The 23,478-nt window shown below is 44.5% G+C and overlaps 1 protein-coding gene across 1 annotated transcript in view; it reads right to left on the bottom strand.

Moving 5' to 3' along the window:
- Positions 1–23,478, bottom strand: part of LOC115145353 (SH3-containing GRB2-like protein 3-interacting protein 1) — a 121,248-nt gene that overhangs the window by 70,135 nt on the left and 27,635 nt on the right. Inside the window, 1 exon segment of the mRNA XM_065003208.1 lies at positions 21,503–21,547. Coding sequence (XP_064859280.1) covers positions 21,503–21,547 — 45 coding nt within the window.

The following is a 23,478-nucleotide window of genomic DNA, read 5'->3' as shown; positions in this document are numbered from 1 at the left end:
CCGATGACAAGCATACCCATAACATGATGCAGCCACCAGCTTGTTTGAAAATATGAAGAGTGGCACTCAATGATGTGTTGTGTTGGATTTTCATCAAACATAATGCTTTCTATTCAGGACAAAAAAAAAGTTAATTTCTTTGCCACATATTTTGCAGTGTTACTTAAGTGTCTTGTGCCAAACACGATGCATGTTTTGGAATAGTTTTATTCTGTACAGGCTTCCTTCTTTTCTCTTTGTCATTTAGGTTAGTATTGTGGAGTAACTACAATGTTATTGATCCATCCTCAGTTATCCTATCACAGCCATTGAACTGTCTAACTGTTTTAAAGTCACCTTTGGCTTCATGGTGAAATCCCTGAACAGTTTCCTTCCTCTCTGGCAACTGAGTTAGGAAGGGTGCCTGTATCTTTGTAGTCTGCAACTTTTTTTTACCCATCTAAGTGCCCTTCTTTTCAAGGCATTGGAAAACCTTTCTGGTCTTTGTGGTTGAATCTGTGCTTGAAATTCACTACTCGATTGAAGGACCTTACAGATAATTGTAGATGTGAGGTACAGAGATGGGGTAGTCATTCAAAAAATCATGTTATCCACACGGAATGAGTGTTTGTTAAGCACATTTTTACTCCTAAACTTATTTATGCTTGCCATAACAAACGGTTTAAGTTGACGCAAGACATTTCAGCTTTTAATCTTTTCATAATTTCAAACATTTTCTACTAACAAAATTTCACTTTGACATTATGGGGTATTGTGTGTACATCAGTGACACAAAATCTCAATTAAATAGCAGGAAATTAGCTTTAAAAACAACAAAATTGTGTCTGTGTGGCCAAAAGGAGGGCCTCTAGAAATTGTCGACGGAGACAGCGCTTGTTGGCCTCTCCCCACTACCACACTCCCCGCCTCACCATGAGAACTTTGCCAACACTGCTGAAAATAATCCTAGGGGAAACACTGCTCTCTTTCATGCTCTCTCTCTCTCTCTCTCTGATCCCAGACAGATAGGAAGATCTGACTGCTAAAAGCTCAAAGCTGTTGGGAATTCCTGTGGATTTCTCCTCACTCCCTCTTTCCCATCCCTCCCTCTCTCTCTCTCTCTCTAATCAGTGGGTCCCAGGCAGTCCTGATCCCCAGAACCTTCCTCCACCCCTCTCCTATAGGGATTACAGGTTGGTCAGAGAGGGTTCTGGTGGGGAGAGGAATGTACTGTCCTCAGGCCCTTCTGACCAGAGTGGCTATAAAAACCAACCCAGAGACTTCAGTTTCTCACAGCTTCAAATTCATCTCATCAACCACTATCAGCCCTCTCTCAGAGAGAGAGAGAGAGAGAGAGAGAGAGAGAGAGAGAGAGAGAGAAAGAAACACACCATAAATTCCTCTTTCAGACCCTGACATTTCCCAAAACACCACGTAGAGGGAACGTTCGCTAAATGCATCGTTGAGGCATGTGTCGATACCGGTAGAATCGGAAGAATGGAAGCACTGCTCTTGGATCAGCGTTCTCCCTTTCCAATCTTACCTTAACATTAGAATTATTCCACAATACTGATGATGGATCAGCTCCTAAAGAGATATTATCACCTATGGCTACAAATATTGAGGAGGCTTATTCTAATGCGTACCCTATAATAATGCACTAAATCAAGATTTGGCACAGCAATGTGCACATTTCACATCATTAAATATATAGAGACAGTAACGTACAAATAGCTAATTAAAAATCAATTGAATTAAGATGAAATTGATTTCAATATCATTAAAATATATAGGTCTATGTAGCCTACACATTTGAAACGTCTTCATATCCTTTGCTTGCAATGCAAAGAAATGGGCAACTTTGTCTTTGTAGTCACTTGTCACGTTCGTTCTAAAGTTAATGGCGGAAACAGATAAACATCTGTTCTACAACTGGTCTGAGGCAATTGTTAAATAACCAGCGTATTCAACAGCAATGTTAGTAAAGATGGTTTTGGGGAAACAGCTCAGAGATTTGACGATGCTCCTACGAAGGTTCTAATGCTGAACGTAGCCTTAAGATGGTTTTGGGACTTTCCGGGCTCAAATAATTGGGCAAAAGATCAGAATTGGGCTGCCTGTGTAAACGCAGCCTTGGAGGAACAAAGTGGTTTCATCAAAAGCAGTCAGAGGAACAAAGTGGTTTCCGGCCTCATTGACATGACCTCCAAATGGCGAGTCACACTGAGCCACAACAGCACAAAGCGTTGAGACAGCCTTGGGCTTCGGCTCGGCAGGCTAACCTACAAAATGCCCCTTTCCTTCTCCGACCCACTTTGTTCAAGAAGAAAAAACAAATCAGCAGACTTTTATTTGAGCGCGTTTTAAATCTTGTTGAGACATTAATATGGTCACACAGCAATGGTAACACTTTCACAAAAGTGGCTGCCATTTTATACAGAATGTTATCGAATGCTATAGTCCTTATATGATAAGATAAAACTTTGCTGCTGGTCTATCTACATACGTAGGTAAACAGCCAGCGGCATTTCTTTTGAAAGAAAAAAAACGCTATCAAAATACGTATGCTCTGCGACGCGGTGAGGTGAGGTTGACTCCTTCCTCTGACTGTAACATAGAAGATTCAGAGAGAATGACTGGTATTCTGCTAGGCAGCCCAGTGCTGCAGGCAGCGAGGGAAGAGCATGAAGAGATAAAGCTGTCCGTGTGTCCAAGGAGATTGTTCTGACATCAATGTGACCTCTATAGGGACATTATCAATAGAGCTGTCATAATAAAAAGCCCCTGACCTCGACTGTCAGCATGTCACACACAGAGAGAGAGAGAGAGAGAGAGAGAGAAAGAGAGAGAGAGAGAGACTAGGGTTGGGTCAACCTTTGTCCTATCATGATTATGTACCCATAAAACATTGTGATATATGCCCCTATCCTTTTCCAAATCTGTTGTAATTTTCCTTTCTGGTGGAGCAGCACAGGTTTGTGTGTGTCCGTATGCCTGTGTGGCGCGTACATGATGGAGCATTGGCTGTCTGATAAGGAATGGCCTTTCTTACTGTAGTGAGCTAGGTTATAGGTCTACTTCATGGTCTTGATAGAAGCAGTCTACAGTACTCAGAACTGGACAATAATTGCTGCATTTGCCTCGTAAAATAATTGAAAAATAAATAACATTGTTTCTTCTGTCTCTTATAAAGCTGTGACTTTCATTCTTGTTATTTTTGAAAGCCACAACAACTTTAGGACATCTTCGTAGGCTAGAATTTGGGAGACAAGCTACTCTTCATAACTTTAACCTGTCTTAAAAGCCCAGTGCAGTCAAAATTATATTTTTCCTGTGTTTCGTATCATATTGTACAACAGCTGATGAAACGAACACTGCAAAAGTGTCCAAAAAAATGGATCAGTGTTATTTCCTGATTGTATTTTCAACTATCTATGCAGGACCTTGAAATGCAGGACCTTGAAATTTGCATGGTTTCGGCTTGCCTGGTGACATCACCAGGCGGTAAATTGGTTAATAGACCAATAACAGAGAGAGTTCCAAATCTCTCTGCAAATACAGCTAGTTTTAAGTCTTCCCCTTCCCAGTCAGACCACTCCCAGACAGTCCTAGCAAAACCCTTGCTTGAGAAATTGTTTTTTGCTAAAAAAAGCTTTTGGCCATTTTAATGGAAAACTATTACAGTAAGGTAATATTATACAACGCAGGTGTGCAAAGCTCTTATAGACTTACCCAGAAACACTCACATCTGTAATCAATGACAAAGGTTATTCTAACATGTATTGACTCAAGGGGTTGAATATTTATCTAATCAAGATATACAGTACCACTCAAAAGTTTGGACACACCTACTCATTCAAGGGTTTTTCTTTATTTCTACTATATTCTACATTGTATAACAATAGTGAAGACATCAAAACTATGAAATAACACATAGAATCATGTAGTAACCAAGGAGACTGCGTGGCAGGGTGACCACCTGTTATGTTATGGTTTATGATATTACTAGTTTAACTAGCTTGTCCTGCGTTGCATATAATCAATGTGGTGCCTGTTCATTTATCATCGAATCACAGCCTACTTCGCCAAAAGGGGGATGGTTTAACAAAAGCGCATTCGCGTCAGGGTATATGCAGCAGTTAGGGCCGCCTGGCTCATTGCGAAATGTGTGAAGACCATTTCTTCCTAACAAGGACCGTAATTAATTTGCCAGAACTTTACATAATTATGACATAACATTGGAGGTTGTGCAATGTAACAGCAATAATTTAGACTTAGGGTTACCACCCGTTCTATAAAATATGGAACTGTTCCGTATTTCACTGAAAGAATAAACTTTTCTTTTTTTTTTTTACCATATTAATGACCTAAGGCTAGTATTTCTGTGTGTTTATTATATTATAATTAAGTCTATGATTTGATATTTGATAGAGCAGTCTGACTGAGCGGTGGTAGGCAGCATCAGGGTCGTAAACATTCATTCAAACAGCACTTTCCTGCGTTTGCCAGCAGCTCTTCACAATGCTTGAAGCACAGCGCTGTTTATGACTTCAAGCCAACTTTAATCAACTCCCGAGATTAGGCTGACAATACTATAGTGCCTATAAGAACATCCAATAGTCAAAGGTATATGAAATACAAATGGTATAGAGGGAAATAGTCCTATAATAACTACAACCTAAAACTTCTTAACTGGGAATATTGAAGACTCATGTTAAAAAAAACACCAGATTTCATATGTTCTCATGTTCTGAGCAAGGAACTGAAACGTTAGCTTTTTTTTTTACATGGCACATATTGCACTTTTACTTTCTCCTCCGACACTGTGTTTTTTCATTATTTAAACCAAATTGAACATGTTTCATTATTTATTTGAGGCTAAATTGATTTTATTGATGTATTATATTAAGTTAAAATAAAAGTCTTAATTCAGTATTGTTGTAATTGTCATTATTACAAATATATATATTTGTATTTGTATATATATATTTGTATATATATTTGTAATAATGACAATTACAACCATACTGAATGAAGACTTTTTATATATATATATATATAAAAATTGTCTGATTAATCGGTATCAGCTTATCAGCATTTTTTGGTCCTCCAATCGGTATCGGCGTTGAAAAATCATAAATCGGTAGATAAACCTCTAGTGTAGATTGATAATTTAATCAATTTTGGAATAAGGCTGTAACAACCTAACAAAATGTGGAAAAAGTCAACAAAAATTATCAATGGAAATCAAATGTATCAACCCATGGAGGTCTGGATTTGGAGTCACACTCAAAATTAAAGTGGAAAACCACACTACAGGCTGATCCAACTTTGATGTCATGTCCTTAAAACAAGTCAAAATGAGGCTCAGTAGTGTGTGTGGCCTCCACGTGCCTGTATGACCTCCCTACAACGCCTGGGCATGCTCCTGATGAGGTGACGGATGGTCTCCTGAGGGATCTCCTCCCAGACCTGGACTAAAGCATCCGCCAACTCCTGGACAGTCTGTGGTGCAACGTGGCATTAGTGGATGGAGCGAGACATGATGTCCCAGATGTGCTCAATTGGATTCAGGTCTGGGGAATGGGCGGGCCAGTCCATAGCATCAATGCCTTCCTCTTGCAGGAACTGCTGACACACTCCAGCCACATGAGGTCTAGCATTGTCTTGCATTAGCAGGAACTCAGGGCCAATCGCACCAGCATATGGTCTCACAAGGGGTCTGAGGATCTCATCTCGGTACCTAATGGCAGTCATGCTACCTCTGGCGAGCACATGGAGGGCTGTGCTGCCCCCCAAAGAAATGCCACCTCACACCATGACTGACCCACCGCCAAACCGTTCATGCTGGAGGATGTTGCAGGCAGCAGAACGTTCTCCACGACGTCTCCAGACTCTGTCACGTCTGTTACATGTGCTCAGTGTGAACCTGCTTTCATCTGTGAAGAGCACAGGGCGCCAGTGGCGAATTTGCCAATCTTGGTGTTCTCTGGCAAATGCCAAACGTCCTGCATGGTGTTGGGCTGTAAGCACAACCCCCACCTGTGGACGTCGGGCCCTCATACCACCCTCATGGAGTCTGTTTCTGAACGTTTGAGCAGACACATGCACATTTGTGGCCTGCTGGAGGTCATTTTGCAGGGCTCTGACAGTGCTCCTCCTGCTCCTCCTTGCACAAAGGTGGTGGTAGCGGTCCTGCTGCTAGGTTGTTGCCCTCCTAAGGCCTCCTCCACGTCTCCTGATGTACTGGCCTGTCACCTGGTAGCGCCTCCATGCTCTGGACACTATGCTGACAGACACAGCAAACCTTCTTGCCACAGCTCGCTAGGATGTGCCATCCTGGATGAGCTGCACTACCTGAGCCACTTGTGTGGGTTGTAGACTCCATCTCATGCTGCCACTAGAGTGAAAGCACCACCAGCATTCAAAAGTGACCAAAACATCAGCCAAGAAGCATAGGAACTGAGAAGTGGTCTGTGGTCACCACCTGCAGAACCACTCCTTTATTGGGGGTGTCTTGCTAATTGCCTATAATTTCCACCTGTTGTCTATTCCATTTGCACAACAGCATGTGAAATTTATTGTCAATCAGTGTTGCTTCCTAAGTGGACATTTTGATTTGATAATTTTTTTTGAGCAGTGTACTTTCCGAAAGCACTGAATATAATATTATTGTAAATAAAAACAAAAAGGCAAATTCGTCTCTATTGAATTTTTTAATATCTGGGCTCCAGAATTCAATAAAAATTGCCTCAAAATGTATGACAATCACTGGATTAGGTTCCATTTCAAATAACATCATGCATTCCGGCTTGGACATGGCATTTAATAAATAAGACATCTAACATCTCAGCAGCCTATTAACATTTATTATTAAAGCATCGTGAATGACTTTATAATGACTTGAATAAGATGACTCAAATGTATTCTATTGTATGACACCGCAATTATCTTTGCTGAAAAGGTTAGGGGAAACTGTTAGTCATTGTAAGGAGTTATAGCAAATTATTTTGGTCAGCAAACAGGGTTTGTACGGTCATGAAAATCCTGGAAAAGTCATGGTGTATCATCACCGCCATTGCAAATGGGCCAGAGGAGAGCGAGAGACACATTGCAGCAGATAGCTAATTAAACTATGATAACAGAGCAACTAGATAGCCAACGTATCATGTAGACTGGCTAGTTATCTTGATAGTTAGACTATTTAGACACTGTTGATGAACGGGAGTGTTAATAAACCAATGCTAAATACTCTGGTTTTAAACCGCCTCTCAAGCGCTCACTATTAGGAGTCACAAAATAAAATTTTACAATGTTGGAAAGCTGGGATTCACCTCGTTTCAGCATTGGCAATGTCATTCTGACAACATAAAACAAATATTCGTAGAATAGCATCATTTACAAAACTCCCATGCTGTGAATAGATCGTCGCTGAAACCTGTATATTTTAGGATGGCAAAGGTCAAAGGTTAAACATGTCTTAGTTAGAAACGTTGCTGTGAAGTCGCATACTTTAGCCAAAGGTTAAAGGTTAAACATGTCTTAGTTAGAAACGTTGCTGTGAAGTCGCATACTTTAGCCAAAGGTTAAAGGTTAAACATGTCTTAGTTAGAAACGTTGCTGTGAAGTCGCATACTTTAGCCAAAGGTTAAAGATAAACATGTCTTAGTTAGAAACGTTGCTTTGAAGTCGCATACTTTAGCCAAAGGTTAAAGGTAAACATGTCTTAGTTAGAAACGTTGCTTTGAAGTCGCATACATTGGATCCCTGATTCAGGAAATGATTTTATAAAGACGTAAAATGTATTTGATTGTAATGTTACAATATTTTATAGGCTATGAAGGGTGGCCAACTATCCAGCAGGAGAGCCTTAAAAGGGGCAGTGTTTTTGAGACTGGCTTGAACGTGCAAAGGCCAATTTTGTTTTTCAGTGGTCCCTTGCGTCACACAATTTTCAGTTACCTTTTTCAACCCATGATTTTTTTCCCTATATTTTTGGAAAATATTTTTTTTTCTCATTATTGTCCAAAGGACAAGTGGATAAAAAAAAGTAAATTTCAAGCCCTTCACAAGACTCCAGACCAAGGCCAGAACACATCACACACTGTCTCTCTATGACGTCAGCCGAGAGAGTCTTACAAAGCGAGAGCGATAGAATGACCATCAACCTTTTCTCCCTTTCATTCCTCAGCCATTCACCTTCGAGTGGCTCTTACAGTAGGCATTGAAAAGGCAGTTTTTTTCTCTCGGTTGTAATTGTAGCTGTTTCGCCAAGTCTCCTGTCTCTCTATGCTGATGGTGAAAATCAAATGGGTCCTCTATTCAGTGATAGGGCTAATGCCTGCTAACAAAATCCTATTTGGCCATGAGTCATCCATAACATAGGGACAAGAGAGAGGAGGACTGGCAGGGTGTCCATTTGTGAGTTGACAGGGTGAAAACACACACACACACACACAATGCACACAGTCAGTTACACTATGCAAGCACGCACTTACACATGGAAACACAGACACACTCTCCCTTTATTTACCCCCCCCCCAAAAAAAAAGACACACATGAACACAATGACGTAAATGTAGCCTCCAAATAATTTGCTGTAATTATATGAAAACCTGATGACTCAATACCCGTCTTAATCCCAATGGTCTTTACAATGACAGCTTAGCCCCAGACACAACCTGACACACCCACACCAGGTGTCCTAGTCTCCTGCTCACAGGTGGTGGTTTGGTGCAATTCACTCAGTGTGATTCAGTCAAAGTGCATAGGAGTGCTGTGCTGCTATATCTGGCCTGACATCTGAGCAAGCATCATCGCCAAGGCTAAATGATTATCCCGAAGATAGATGTGAAGAACAGGTACAAACCACTGACTCAAGTGCATTACAGCTATTCATTTATATCTAATGGGCAGTATAGTGTATCTCATTGACTTGAACAAAATCTGTATCATGCGTGTATAATTATCAAATCAAGTACCAGTGACGTTGTGCCAGCGGGGATGAAGCTGCCTAAGAAATCCTTACTGGACATAATAATAATAATTAATTGTCTCACAAAGGCCCAAAGCTGTCCTCTCCTTAGCTTTTGGCGGACCAAACTGCACTGGAAAGATAACTAGGGGAGAGATGTAAGGTCCAGAGAGCATCAATAGTCTCAGACTATGGACTGATCAGCCAGCATGGTTAGAAGACATGGAGGAGCAGTCTACTACCCTCTTTTCTAGAATCCTTGAAATGACACAGCCCACACAGTGAACGCTGATGACTCATCCTACAGTTCCTATGTGTTTGTTTTACTACCCTTGTGGGGACCAAAACATTTATTTCCATTTAAAATGATATTTTCCCTAACCCTAATTCTAACCCTTAACCTAACACTAAGCCAAAACCCTATAACCCCTAACCCCAATTGTAACCCTAAACATAAGCCTAAAATGTCCTTTTTCCTTGTGGGGACCGGCGAAATGTCCCCACTTGTCCGAATTTTCCTCGTTGTACTATCCTTGTGAGAATTTCTGGTACCCACAAGGCTAGTACAACCAAACCACACACACACACACACACACACACATATATATATGCACACACACACATATACTGTACAACACACATACACATCAAACATGCCATTTCAAAACACAGCTGGCCAGAGATACACTTACACACACACAAGCTGTGAACCAATCACACACATCCTTTCATCCCTCCATCCATCCTCACAGTTTCCATCTAAAACCTAATCTCTACTCTTTCTGTTGTTGTGTTACTGTCTCACTGCATCCATACTAGTCTCCACCCCTCTCACACAGTGACTGACAGCTGTTGTTACTGCTCTGGCACTGATACCATCACAGAGAAACCCCAGCCAAAGAGGTTCTATAGCCTACAGCAAAATGGCTGCCACCACTGCAGAGTTGAATTACACATGACCTACACTGTGGCTAAGTCCATCTAAAATCCTCTTCAACCACTGGTTGAATTCCATCCACATCTTACAGACTGCAAATCTATTGGCGAAGTTTGATCAGATAGATTTCCCTCAAAATATGAGTCTTAGTGGTCAAACACTATTAATAAAACTAACAGTGTACTTTTGATATTGTGTCTGTTCTAAGAGTGTGTATTAGTTCAGACACTATGGTTCCAGTGAGAGAGAAATTGCCAAAGCATTTTAGTTTAGACAGCGTGGGAGCAGCTGAATTAGTTATGGAGGCAAGTTATTAATAAAACATGACAAAAATAAATCACACTAACTTCCCTCAGGGCATCCCCTCTCCTTCTTTACCCCATCCCTCCATCCATACCTCCCTCCCCAACATAGGAAGGAAGGAGCGGAGGAGATGTCCCCAATCAAATCAACAGGAAATGGAGGACACTCAGTGGAGAGGAGGAGAGAGAGAGAGAACATTCTAATTAAAAGAAGATGAATTATCAGATGCAATGGGCTGGCAGCCTGGCACGGCCCTCTGGCTAGGGCACATGGCTGGAGCAACGGGATAACAGAGCTGCATGCAATATCAGGGTTGGCATTGTTTTGGGAACTAATAGGGGCAAAATGAAAAGTCTACATTCTGGTAGAGAGTATAATGAGTAATTTGGCCCCCTACATAATTCTCAGACCGCCTCTGGACTTCCTGATTCAGAGCCAATAGGAGTTCCAGAGGCCAGTGATGTTACACGCAGGACAGTGACTCAATAAAATATTGGCCTGCGATGGCAGCCATCCGTGGGACAATTGGACCACAGAGTTCTCCCTCTCTTCCCCCTCTCTCCCTTCCTCTTCTACTCTCACGCTATCTCTGTCTATCTTGACACATTCTGACTGTTTTCCTCTCCTTTCCTCTCTTCATCCCTTCCTCCATCTCTCCTCCTCTGTTTACCTGTCTTTTCCTGACACACACCATATATGTCTTGTTGTCCCTCTCCCCACTACAGCTATTTCTCTCTCTCCTTCACAATCTATTTTTCCTTCTGCAAGGAGATATTATAATCATCAGAAGTTTCTGCACTGTGAATATGTATGTGTGTGCCTGCGTGTGTGTGTGTGCGTGTGCCTGTATGTGTGTGTCAGAGAGTAGAGACAGAGAGGCCTCCTAATCCATGGTCACATGCTCAGGAAGGCTCTAATCTGTGACGTGAGCCTGCCCGCTCGCTAACACACACACTCGTAGATACACAGACAGACGGACAGTGATACACAAACAGATGAAAAGAGATAAACCCAATCAACAATAGAGAGACAAATGGACAGTGGAATAACAAAATGTGGAATAAGGGGTTATGAATATTTTACGAAGGCACTGTATCTCTGCTAGTTGGCACAGTAACAGCCGTAACATTAGCAGAGTAGTTAGTGTTGCTAGTGTTGTGACGTGACTATCGTTAATGTGATGCTATTCATCGAATAATTACCTATTACGTTTAATTATTACTCAATTAAATTGATCATGTAACAATTAACTCATTAGGAATTTGGGGCACCACGGGAAACGTTTGTTTAATAAGTTACCGTCTCCCAAATTAACTCAAGAATGCATATACACAAGGAACAGCAAGGTAACCTGTCTAAATGACTATCTGTAGCAATGAAATGATTTGAAAGGCTGGTCATGGCTAACATCAACACACTCATCCCAAACACCCCGGACCCACTCCAATTCGCATACCGTCTGAACAGATGACACTCTCTCTATCCACTCTGCCCTCTCCCACCTGGATAAGAGGAACACCTTTGTGAGAATGCTGTTCATTGACTACAGCTCAGCAGTTCCCTCCAAGCTCATCACTAAGCTCAGGACCCTGGGACTAAACACCTCCCTATGCAACTGGATCCTGGACTTCCTGACTGTCCACCCCCAGTTGGTGAGGGTAGGCAAAAACAAATCCGCCATGCTGACCCTCAACATGGGGGCCCCTCAGGGTTGCGTGCTTAGTCCCCTCCTGTACTCCCTGTTCACCCACGACTGCGTGGCTGCGCACGAATACAAAACCATCATTAAGTTTGAGGATGATCACCGACAATGATGAGCCAGCCTACAGGGAGGAGGTCAGTGACCTGGCAGTGTAGTGCCAGGACAACAACCTCTCAGGAAGAAGGCCCATGTGAGAGACGCAGACTCGGTCTCAACTTTTAAGTCTTTACTGAAGACTCATCTCTTCAGTGGGTTATATGATTGAGTGTAGTCTGGCCCAGGAGTGTGAAGGTGAACGGAAAGGCTCTGGAGCAACGAACCACCCTTGCTGTCTCTGCCTGGCCGGTTCCCCTCTCTCCACTGGGATTCTCTGCCTCTAACCCTATTACAGGGGCTGAGTCACTGGCTTACTGGTGCTCTTTCATGCCGTCCCTAGGAGGGGTGCGTCACATGAGTGGGTTGAGTCACTAAAGTGATCTTCCTGTCTGGGTTGGCGCCCCCCCCTTGGGTTGTGCCGTGGCGGAGATCTTTGTGGGCTATACTCGGCCTTGTCTCAGGATGGTAAGTTGGTGGTTGAAGATATCCCTCTAGTGGTGTGAGGGCTGTGCTTTGGCAAAGTGGGTGGGGTTATATCCTTCCTGTTTGGCCCTGTCCTGGGGTATCATAGGATGGGTCCACAGTGTCTCCTAACCCCTCCTAACCCCTCCTGTCTCAGCCACCAGTATTTATGCTGCAGTGGTTTATGTGTCGGGGGGGCTAGGGTCAGTTTGAACTCAACCCCAACACTCACACTCCAACACACACATACACGCATAATGATGCCACACACACTTTGATACTCTTCACATATGCTGCTGCTACTCTGTTTATTATCTATCCTGATTGCCTAGTCACTTTTACCCCTACCTATATATCACTTCAACTACCTCGTACATTGACTTGGTACCAGTACCCTCTGTATATAGTCTCCTCATTGGTATTTATTGCTACTATTTTATATTTTTATTTGATAATTTTCTTACTTCTTAACTCTGCATTGTTTGGAAAGGCCTCATAAGTAAACATTTCATGGCTGTAGCAATGGTGAAGTGTGAGTGTCAGGATAACTACATGGCATGTCTCAGGCTGGACACAACGCTGTCAGGAGAGATCCTCTAGCCCCAACGAATGTTGCTAACATAACCTTATCCAACTGTCAGTGGAGAAACCAGATTGAGCGTTTAAAGATAAAATACTGAAGTTCCTCCGACTGGTGTCATGACTGTCCTGTGAGAATCCAAATAGGTCAGATCAGCTTTGCAATAAGTAACTTCAACCAGACCCCCTCGAGAAAGGAACTGGTGGGGGTCGACAGCTCACACCAATAAGTAACTTCAACCAGACCCCCTCGAGAAAGGAACTGGTGGGGGTCACAGCTCACACCAAGTAACTTCAACCAGACCCCTCGAGAAAGGAACTGGTGGGGGTCGACAGCTCACACCAATAAGTAACTTCAACCAGACCCCTCGAGAAAGGAACTGGTGGGGGTCGACAGCTCACACCAATAAGTAACTTCAACCAGACCCCCTCGAGAAAGGAACTGGTGGGGGTCGACAGCTCACACCAATAAGTAACTTCAACCAGACCCCCTCGAGAAAGGAACTGGTGGGGGTCGACAGCTCACACCAATAAGTAACTTCAACCAGACCCCCTCGAGAAAGGAACTGGTGGGGGTCGACAGCTCACACCAATAAGTAACTTCAACCAGACCCCCTCGAGAAAGGAACTGGTGGGGGTCGACAGCTCACACCAATAAGTAACTTCAACCAGACCCCCTCGAGAAAGGAACTGGTGGGGGTCGACAGCTCACACCAATAAGTAACTTCAACCAGACCCCCTCGAGAAAGGAACTGGTGGGGGTCGACAGCTCACACCAATAAGTAACTTCAACCAGACCCCCTCGAGAAAGGAACTGGTGGGGGTCGACAGCTCACACCAATAAGTAACTTCAACCAGACCCCCTTGAGAAAGGAACTGGTGGGGGTCGACAGCTCACACCCTGCTGTAAATTAAGGACAGAACATTCAACTCCAAATTCACCGGAGGAATGTGCCTTTGTTTCAAAGATTTTCCTGCCAAAACTCTAACACGTTCTAAGTAAATACTAGAACAATATTTCTAACATAGAACGTGGGGAATGGTCAGAGGCAACCTAAAAGAACACTGATGTCGGTTTGGTTGTAATTTTGTGTTGTCATTTAAAATGTTATAAAGGAAATACTGTAACTTGAAAAGTATACCCACTACATGTACGAAGTTTCCATCCTCCAAGTTGTGCATGACATATGAAAAATGACAGTGTTTTTGTTAAGAGAGGGAGGGGATTTTAGAAACTATAAGGGGGAATTATTTCTATAACTGTGCACAGTAAGTAGTCACTTCCCCCACGAGTGAGGTCAGAGAACGTGTCACAAACGCCTCACAAATCCTCAACTGGCAGCTTTAGTAAATAGTACCCACAAAACACCAGTCTCAACGTCAACAGTGAAGTGGCTGCAGAGTTCCTCTGTCCAATGTCTGTGTTCTTTTGCACATCTTAATCTTTTCTTTTTATTGGCTAGTCTGAGGTATAGCTTTTTCTTTGCAACTCTGCCTAGAAGGCCAGCATCCCGGAGTCGCCTCTTCACTGTTGACATTGAGAATGGTGTTTTGCGGGTACTATTTAATGAAGCTGCCAGTTGAGGATTTGTGAGGCATCTGTTTCTCAAACTAGACACTCTAATGTACTTGTCCTCTTGCTCAGTTGTGCACTGGGGCCTCCCACTCCTCTTTATATTCTGGTTAGAGCCAGTTTGTGATGTTCTGTGAAGGGAGTGGTATACAGCATTGTGCGAGAGCTTCAGTTTCTTGGCAATTTCTAACATGGAATAGCCTTCATTTCTCAGAACAAGAATAGACTGACAGGTTTCAGAAAAAAGTTATTTGTTTCTGGCCATTTTGAGCCTGTAATCGAACCCACAAATGCTGATGGTCCAGATACTCAACTAGTCTAAAGGCCAGTTTTATTGCTTCTTTAATCAGGACAAACAGTTTTCAGCTGTGCTAACATAATTGCAAAAGGGTTTTCTAATGATCTATTAGCCTATTCAAATGATAAACTTGGATTATCTAACACAATGTGTCATTGGAACACAGGAGTGATGGCTGCTCAAATGGGCCTCTGTACACCTATACAGATATTCCACAACAAATCTGCCATTTCCAGCTACATTAGTCATTCACAACATTAACAATGTATACACTGTATTTCTGATCAATTTGATGTCATTGTAATGGACAAAAAAATGTACTTTTCTTTCAAAGACAAGGACATTTCTAAGTGACCCCAATCTTTTGAACGGCAATGTAATTAAAAACAATTTGTGTGGTACTGAATCATAAGTAAGGCTCAGGTTTTTGCAGACGCAGGAGGTTACGACAGTTCAGAATGATGATATGATACGAGGTTATGATTAATAAGTGCTCTCGAAGTCCCCTAAATCCTAATGAGTTAATTGTTACATGATTCATTTAAAATCGGGTAACACTTAAACACAGTTAGTTGATTAGATAAATAACAGTCATCAGATTAATGAAAGTAAAGTCACAACACTGGCTAGAGTCTTGTAAGGTGTAAGGATAATTAGAAGTCTGAAACTAGGGTATTTGGTGCAGTGAGAGAAACAGGTGGACAGAGACACAGGGAAAGAGAGACAGAGGGACAGAGATACAGAGAGGCGGGTGATACATTACAATAAAAAGGGAAACAGAGAAATAGCTAAAAATACAGAAAGAGAGAGTCTGGTAGGCAAACAGACAAACAATTATACAGAATAACAAGTCATATTTCATGCATGTGTGTGTGTCTTAGGGAGAGCGATGAGGTGGATGTTAATGTGTGTGTGAATGAGAGGTATACTAGCAGGGGCCAGAGGTGTGAGGGCATAAAAACACAAAACAAATGAAGGACAATTAATCCAGATGACAGTCCCCTTCCTGTGCCTAGTTCATGTCCCTACTGCTTTGCCTTGTTGTGGGGGAAGTTCATTTTGAGTCCTCTGGGGCTCTGTCAGAATAATTGTCCCTCACAGCAACAAAGACACTATTCTTCCCTAAACTGAGCGTTTCCTCTTCTGTGGCCTGTTTCTGCATTTTGACACACACAATTTCACACCTCAGTGGCGCCACACACAAACGGGTCACCTGTTGAGAATACCTCCAGATGTCACTGCCCCCCCCCTCCTTTCACAATGCTGCAAGAAGCCCCAAACATTATGCACTACTGCTTCCTGTCTAGCTCTGCCTCTGAAGCTCAACAGACCAGTAACACAGGGGTGTAGCACATCTCTTACAACACTATGCTAATACAAAATATTTAAACAATCAAGGGAAGATTAAAGGACTACAATTGTTGTGTGATAATATGTTATCTAGTGTGCAGGGTTGGTGTTGTAGGCTGAGGTTGGCACCAACCGGCTAGGGAGGGAGAACCCAGCGAACCATGGTAACACCCTCATGGGCGAGGTCACCTAGTGTAATGCTAGGGTGGGACCTAGCACAGACCTAAAACTAGTCACAGGAAATAAAGAGCAAGAACACAACTATTTAAAAACTCATATTTAAATTGGCCCTCCTAGGCCCCTCGCCTTGTCCTGCTGCCAACCGTGGTGATAGCCCTAGCTGGAGACCATTTGGAACCACCCGGGCCTCCCCGTTGCCGTCACAGCGTCAACTATATTAAAACCTTAGAGCCAATGCTACATAGCATGAGGCGGTTACCCAGGGCTAACGCGCCCAAGAATGGGCCTCCCTCTGGGGTCTTATTCCATGTCCTTAGGACGTCTCAAGATCTGTTTAGTCCCTGCCTATCAACCTTAACATGAATCATACCACAATAAGCACCCAATGATGAATATATAAGTTTGGTTTCTCCACAACGATACCAGGAACCTACAGTACATCCACACATTCCAATGCTTCTCACACCTGTCCTTCGGTACCTCCAATCAGTTTCACTTATTTGATCTATTCCGGTACATGATTCAACATGTTCAACTGATCACTAAGCTCTGGGGTTAGTATCAGGTGTGCTGCTAGTACTGGAACAGATTACATGTGAAACTGGCTGGGGTCGGAGGGTATTCGAGGACAGGTCCGGGATCACTTCGTATTCCAGATTAGGACAATAGCTTCACATCTATCCTTGACAGCTAAGCCGGGTGTTTACTCTGTAGAGATACAACTCTCTATGGTTTCCGGTATCGTACCATTACCATTCTCGGTCCTCCTGGCAGTGGGACTTTAAACAGCACTGCTAACAAGGATTAGCGCCCGCTTTACACCTGACAGTTAGTAATCCAATGTCACACAGCCACACTAAGACAGCGCTAGCCATGCTAATGGAGGGCTATTTAAAGACACACAGCACACAGTGACTGTCGTTTTCTTCCCCATGCATTCTCCATCCCCAACCTAACGCTAGCCAACACCTCGCCCGTGACACGTGCAGGGAAGCCTCTGCCAGACAAGATCTCTAGCTAGCTAGCAAAGCATAATCCCCGCTCTGCCAAATAGACAGACAGATAGATGGCATGGCACTCCAATGCAATACATTGAATAATAGCCAACGTTTTGACAGCAAGCCTCCTTCATCTGGCCTTCAGGTGGATGACATGCACGCAGGAGAGAAGAAGAAGGGAGGGAGGGATCACAAGGTCACTGGGGGCTGTAAGGGCCTTATGTAGGGTCTTATAACCTATAGCTTTTTGTATTGATTCAACATCTCATCGGTCACTGCCAATGGACTGGGGAAGTGAAGAGCTTTGACTGGGGTGAACCGGAACAACGTCATTCAGAAAGCACCACATCATGTGACCTGTACAGGAGGTCACGATCCGGGACCGAGAGTAACACCATTGTGATACACTGATTAAGACAGAGCACACGATGTACAGGATTTCTCTCACAAAACTGTCGGTCTGTCAATAGATATCTATAGGCTTGGTTTAAATCATTACATTGAAAAGAATGCCAGGCCAAATTGATCATTGATTGTGTTGTGTGAATGTCACTATCAGATAATCAGGGGTTCTATCCATGTATGAAAATCATGGGGGTTTTCTGCTTGCCTTGCTGGATGGGTTTTTCACGAGACAGAATCCTGCCTTATGAAACAATTCTGTCACTGCACCCAAATGTCCTCTAATGTGGCTGGACTCTGGAGCAGAAGCCATAGAAATGACTAGAACAGGAAAAGTTCCTTAGGCCACAGAACCATGACTTGAATGGGGATAACCGTTCAAGTAATTGTATTTCTATGGCACAAGCCAAGAACCTGTGACCACCAACGGGCCCGCCAGGGACTGGGGTTGACCGACAGACAGGCTGGATCACTCTCTTCTAAAGCCAGAACCTGTGACCACCAACGGGCCCGCCAGGGACTGGGGTTGACCGACAGACAGGCTGGATCACTCTCGTCTAAAGCCACTGTGACCACCAACGGGCCCGCCAGGGACTGGGGTTGACCGACAGACAGGCTGGATCCCTCTCGTCTAAAGCCAGAACCTGTGACCACCAACGGGCCCGCCAGGGACTGGGGTTGACCGACAGACAGGCTGGATCCCTCTCGTCTAAAGCCAAGAACCTGTGACCACCAACGGGCCCGCCAGGGACTGGGGTTGACCGACAGACAGGCTGGATCACTCTCGTCTAAAGCCAAGAACCTGTGACCACCAACGGGCCCGCCAGGGACTGGGGTTGACCGACAGACAGGCTGGATCACTCTCGTCTAAAGCCAAGAACCTGTGACCACCAACGGGCCCGCCAGGGACTGGGGTTGACCGACAGACAGGCTGGACCACTCTCGTCTAAAGCCAGCCGATGGTTAACAACACGTTTCTACTGTAATGTAGGAAGGGGGAACGCCAAGGTGCTGATGGGGGGGGCTTAGAATGAAAAGTGGAACAGCATTAATTGGATTCAGTTGCAATTTGATTTTTTTTAAACATTTTCATTATTAAGGTAACATGTCTTGCTAGAACACACAGATCTGATGGCGAGATGGAGAACAGACGGCCTTGCTGTTCATATTACCAACACTGTGCTAACTAGGCTTGAATGACGCCATTGCTAACGCAACAACAATTTATTGCACTTAACGTCCTGGTAGTCTGACATACTATAAACATACAATGAACCTAAAACTAGTATGCTTAAATATACTGAACAAAAATATAAATGCAACATGTAAAGTGTTGGTCCCATGTGTCATGAGCTAAAATAAACGATCCCAGAAATGTTCCATACGAACAAAAATATTATTTCTCTCAAATTTTGTGCACACGTGTGTTTACATCCCTGTTAGTGAGAATTTCTCCTTTGCCAAGATAATCCATCCACCTGACAGTTGTGGCATATCAAGAAGCTGAGTAAACAGCATGATCATTACACAGGTGCACTTTGTGTTAGGGACATTAGACATTAACGCCACAGATGTATCAAGTTTTCTGTTGCCAGATAATTTAATGTTAATTTCTCTACCAACGTCGTTTTAGAGAATTTGGCAGACGTCCAACTGGCCTCACAACCGCAGACCATGTGTAACCATGCCAACCCAGGACCTCCTCAACCGCAGACCATGTGTAACCAAGCCAGCCCAGGACCTCCTCAACCGCAGACCATGTGTAACCAAGCCAGCCCAGGACCTCCTCAACCGCAGACCATGTGTAACCAAGCCAGCCCAGGACCTCCTCAACCGCAGACCATGTGTAACCAAGCCAGCCCAGGACCTCCTCAACAGCAGACCATGTGTAACCAAGCCAGCCCAGGACCTCCTCAACCGCAGACCATGTGTAACCAAGCCAGCCCAGGACCTCCTCAACCGCAGACCATGTGTAACCACGCCAGCCCAGGACCTCCTCAACCGCAGACCATGTGTAACCAAGCCAACCCAGGACCTCCTCAACCGCAGACCATGTGTAACCAAGCCAGCCCAGGACCTCCTCAACCGCAGACCATGTGTAACCAAGCCAGCCCAGGACCTCCTCAACCTCAGACCATGTGTAACCAAGCCAGCCCAGGACCTCCTCAACCGCAGACCATGTGTAACCACGCCAACCCAGGACCTCCTCAACCGCAGACCACGTGTAACCACGCCAACCCAGGACCTCCTCAACCGCAGACCACGTGTAACCACGCCAGCCCAGGACCTCCTCAACCGCAGACCACGTGTACCCACACCAGCCCAGGACCTCAACCGCAGACCATGTGTAACCAAGCCAGCCCAGGACCTCCTCAACCGCAGACCATGTGTAACCACGCCAGCCCAGGACCTCCTCAACCGCAGACCATGTGTAACCACGCCAACCCAGGACCTCCTCAACCGCAGACCATGTGTAACCACGCCAGCCCAGGACCTCCTCAACCGCAGACCATGTGTAACCAAGCCAGCCCAGGACCTCCTCAATCACAGACCATGTGTAACCACGCCAACCCAGGACCTACACATCGGTCTTCTTCACCTGCAGAATCATCCGAGACCAGCCACCCGGACAGCTGATGAAACTGAGGAGTATTTCTGTCTGTAATAAAGCCCATTTGTGTGGAAAAACTCACTCTGATTGGCTGGGCCTGGCTCCCCAGTGGGTGGACCTGGCTCCCAACTGGGTGGGCCTATGCCCTTCCAGTCCCACCCATGGCTACGCCCCTGCCCAGTCATGTGAAATCCATAGATTAGAGCCTCATTTATTTCAATTGACTGATTTCCTTATATGAACAGTAACTCAGTAAAACGTTGAAATTCTTGCACGTTGTGTTTATATTTTGTGTTCAGTTTAATAGTAATATTATATAACAACAGTGATGCTTTTGGAAGATAAATCACGGCATGAATAGATTGTAGATCTGTATTTCTTTTCTGTATTATTATGTATTATTATTATTATGGATTATGGAGATGAGATTCAAAATGGAGCAGGCAGATGAAATGTATTAAATGAATCGTGTCGTTTACAGAATGCAGAAATAAAAGGATCCTCGCTCTCTCCATCCTTGCAGACAGATGACGTCATCAACACATACAGGGCCAAACATGACCCAGAATGCCCTGTGTGTTTCCCGAACAGCGTTGACCGTGACCGATCAATCTATCCATAGGGTGCAAACGCAGCTACCTCCTGTTGGAAAATGGCCTCGCAACGCAAGCAGGCTATTGGCCGCGCAGATAAGAGGCTACAGCAGAACACACCGTTGGTACCCTGTGTGTGTACCGCTCCATACAAAGAGAATTTATACAAGCCAGCTGGGCACATAAGCTTCTGCACAATAAATCCCAATAATCCTTTACAGGAAGGGAAGACGGTGAGAGAGAGAAAAACACACAGTGTTCAATTAGCCATTCTATTGGTAGAGAGAGACGTTCTCTACAGTGGCTGTGCCCTTCCCACCAAATGACATGTAAGATCAATAGAATGATCACTCAAAATAGGAGCACAGCTTATGACATTTGAAGCTGCCAAACACACACACACACACACACACCTAGCAGATGAGACGGATAAATAAATAGAGAATCAATTCAAGTGTGTCTTACCTTCCATCATGATTGCAGATTTGCATTCCTCTATCTCCAAGGAGCCTGGAAAGAAATCAGGAAGGGGAGAGAAGCCCCTGGTTACCAGATGACACGGATAGAATAGAGAACAGAACCTAACACAGGGCTAACCTAGCGCTACAGCTAACACACAGCCTCCAACACTGCCACCCGCCGTCTGTCTACTGGCCCAGGGTCCATGCACCGCGACTGGGCAGAGAGGGGAGCTGGCTGGGCTCAGTGCCGATCACAAGCCCGAAAGAGGCTGTGGCTTAGGCCATGGATGCTGCTTCCACTGCTACGGCGCCTCTAACTTACACAATCAGCCAAGGATGCTGAGAGGAGGAGAAAAAAAAACTATTGGGGAAAAAAAGAGAAAGAGAGGGGGTAGAGAGGGAGGGAGGCAGAGCGAGAGAGAAAGAGGTATGGCTTGCTGAGGTCACAGCTGCTCTCAGCCAATCCTTGAGGTTCTCTGCAGAGTCACATGCCTTCGGCTTGCATCCCCTGATAGCCTGACCCTAGAGAACGACAAACTAGTAGCCTCCCTCCATCACACCACGCATCTATACGCACACACCTACCCACACACACAGGCAAACTCAAACACAGAGAACACGCACGCGCGCACACACACACGAAGGGACATAAATAACGCACACACACCCCTCCCCTGCCTACCTTGTGTGTATGTAGACTCTGCAGAGTGATGAATGAGATTAATTATTTGCTCGTCGACAGAATAACGAGCAGGTTAAAGTGAACTGACAGCCCATTTTGAGGACACACTCACGAACACACACCCTGATCCTGGTTACAGAATAAATGTATATGCCCTCCTAACGGGTATACTCCATTCTCTGAAGGTTTAAAAGTCTATTTTCACAGAGCTCTGCCTTCTCTAAGTCTGCCTGCTACTCCCTCCCTTTTCTATATCACTGTTTTTGCTCTGCCTGCTGGCTCAGTATGACTGCTCTCTCTCTCTCCACCTCCCACCATCCCTCTCTCTCTCTCTCTATGCCCCTCCCTCTCTCTCTATGCCCCTCCCTCTCTCTCTATGCCCCTCCCTCTCCCTCTCCGCTGCCAATGCCATTGGGGATAACGATCAATCATTGTGACGTCAGGGAGACCGACGCCATGTACAGCTGCCTCTCTAGACCCAGCCCAACCGAGGGAGGAGCTACGGTCTTCTATCGTTTATGCTGCTACTGCTACTCTCAGCCTGGATGGACCCAGATTGAGGAGAGGAGGGAGGGAGGTGTGTGTGTGTGTACTGCTACTCTCTGCCTGGATGGACCCAGATTGAGGAGAGGAGGGAGGGAGGGAGGTGTGTGTGTGTGTACTGCTACTCTCAGCCTGCTGCCAGTGAGAGGGGATGAGGGAGAGATGGAGGGAGGGTGGAGAACGAGGGAGGGAGGTGTGGATGTGTGTGTGTGCATGAAGGCTGGTGATTACTTTTAAATGTGGGGGTGGATGGAGCCAGAGGCTAAGGGATGACCACTAACGGAGTAAAGACAAAGAGTGAAAGAGAGAACAAGAGAACTGGGGGAGAAAGAGAGAGATTGGGGTGAAATAGAGAAGAGGGAGAGGGAGATAGAGGATGTTTATGTTTCTGGCTACGGAGCAGAGACTGAATAGAGAGAGACATGAGCTGCTGGACAGCCTGACAATTAGTCAAGCACTGCTCAAGCCTCCATAACAACAACAGCAGCCACAATAATAATGACAGAGCTACTCTTGTAATAGAAAATGATATTACTCAACAAATGACTAAATCACTTGCAGATGCAGAATATACAATATCTATACACAATTCAGATTTAAAGAAAGATGTAAGCTAGGCTTCTTACACAGGGAGACAGATGAGACACATGCTGTCCTGCCTGTTTATGAGTCCGCCTGTCACACTTTAAATTGAGCCAGCCCTGTGTCTCTTCGTGTACATTATCCAGGTCATGCTCAAGTCCATGTGAAATGTT

Source organism: Oncorhynchus nerka, linkage group LG17 (assembly GCF_034236695.1).
Source record: "Oncorhynchus nerka isolate Pitt River linkage group LG17, Oner_Uvic_2.0, whole genome shotgun sequence".
NCBI classification, from domain to species: domain Eukaryota; kingdom Metazoa; phylum Chordata; class Actinopteri; order Salmoniformes; family Salmonidae; genus Oncorhynchus; species Oncorhynchus nerka.
Note: the sequence above shows the minus strand (reverse complement) of the source record. Positions and strands in the feature narration are given on the sequence as shown.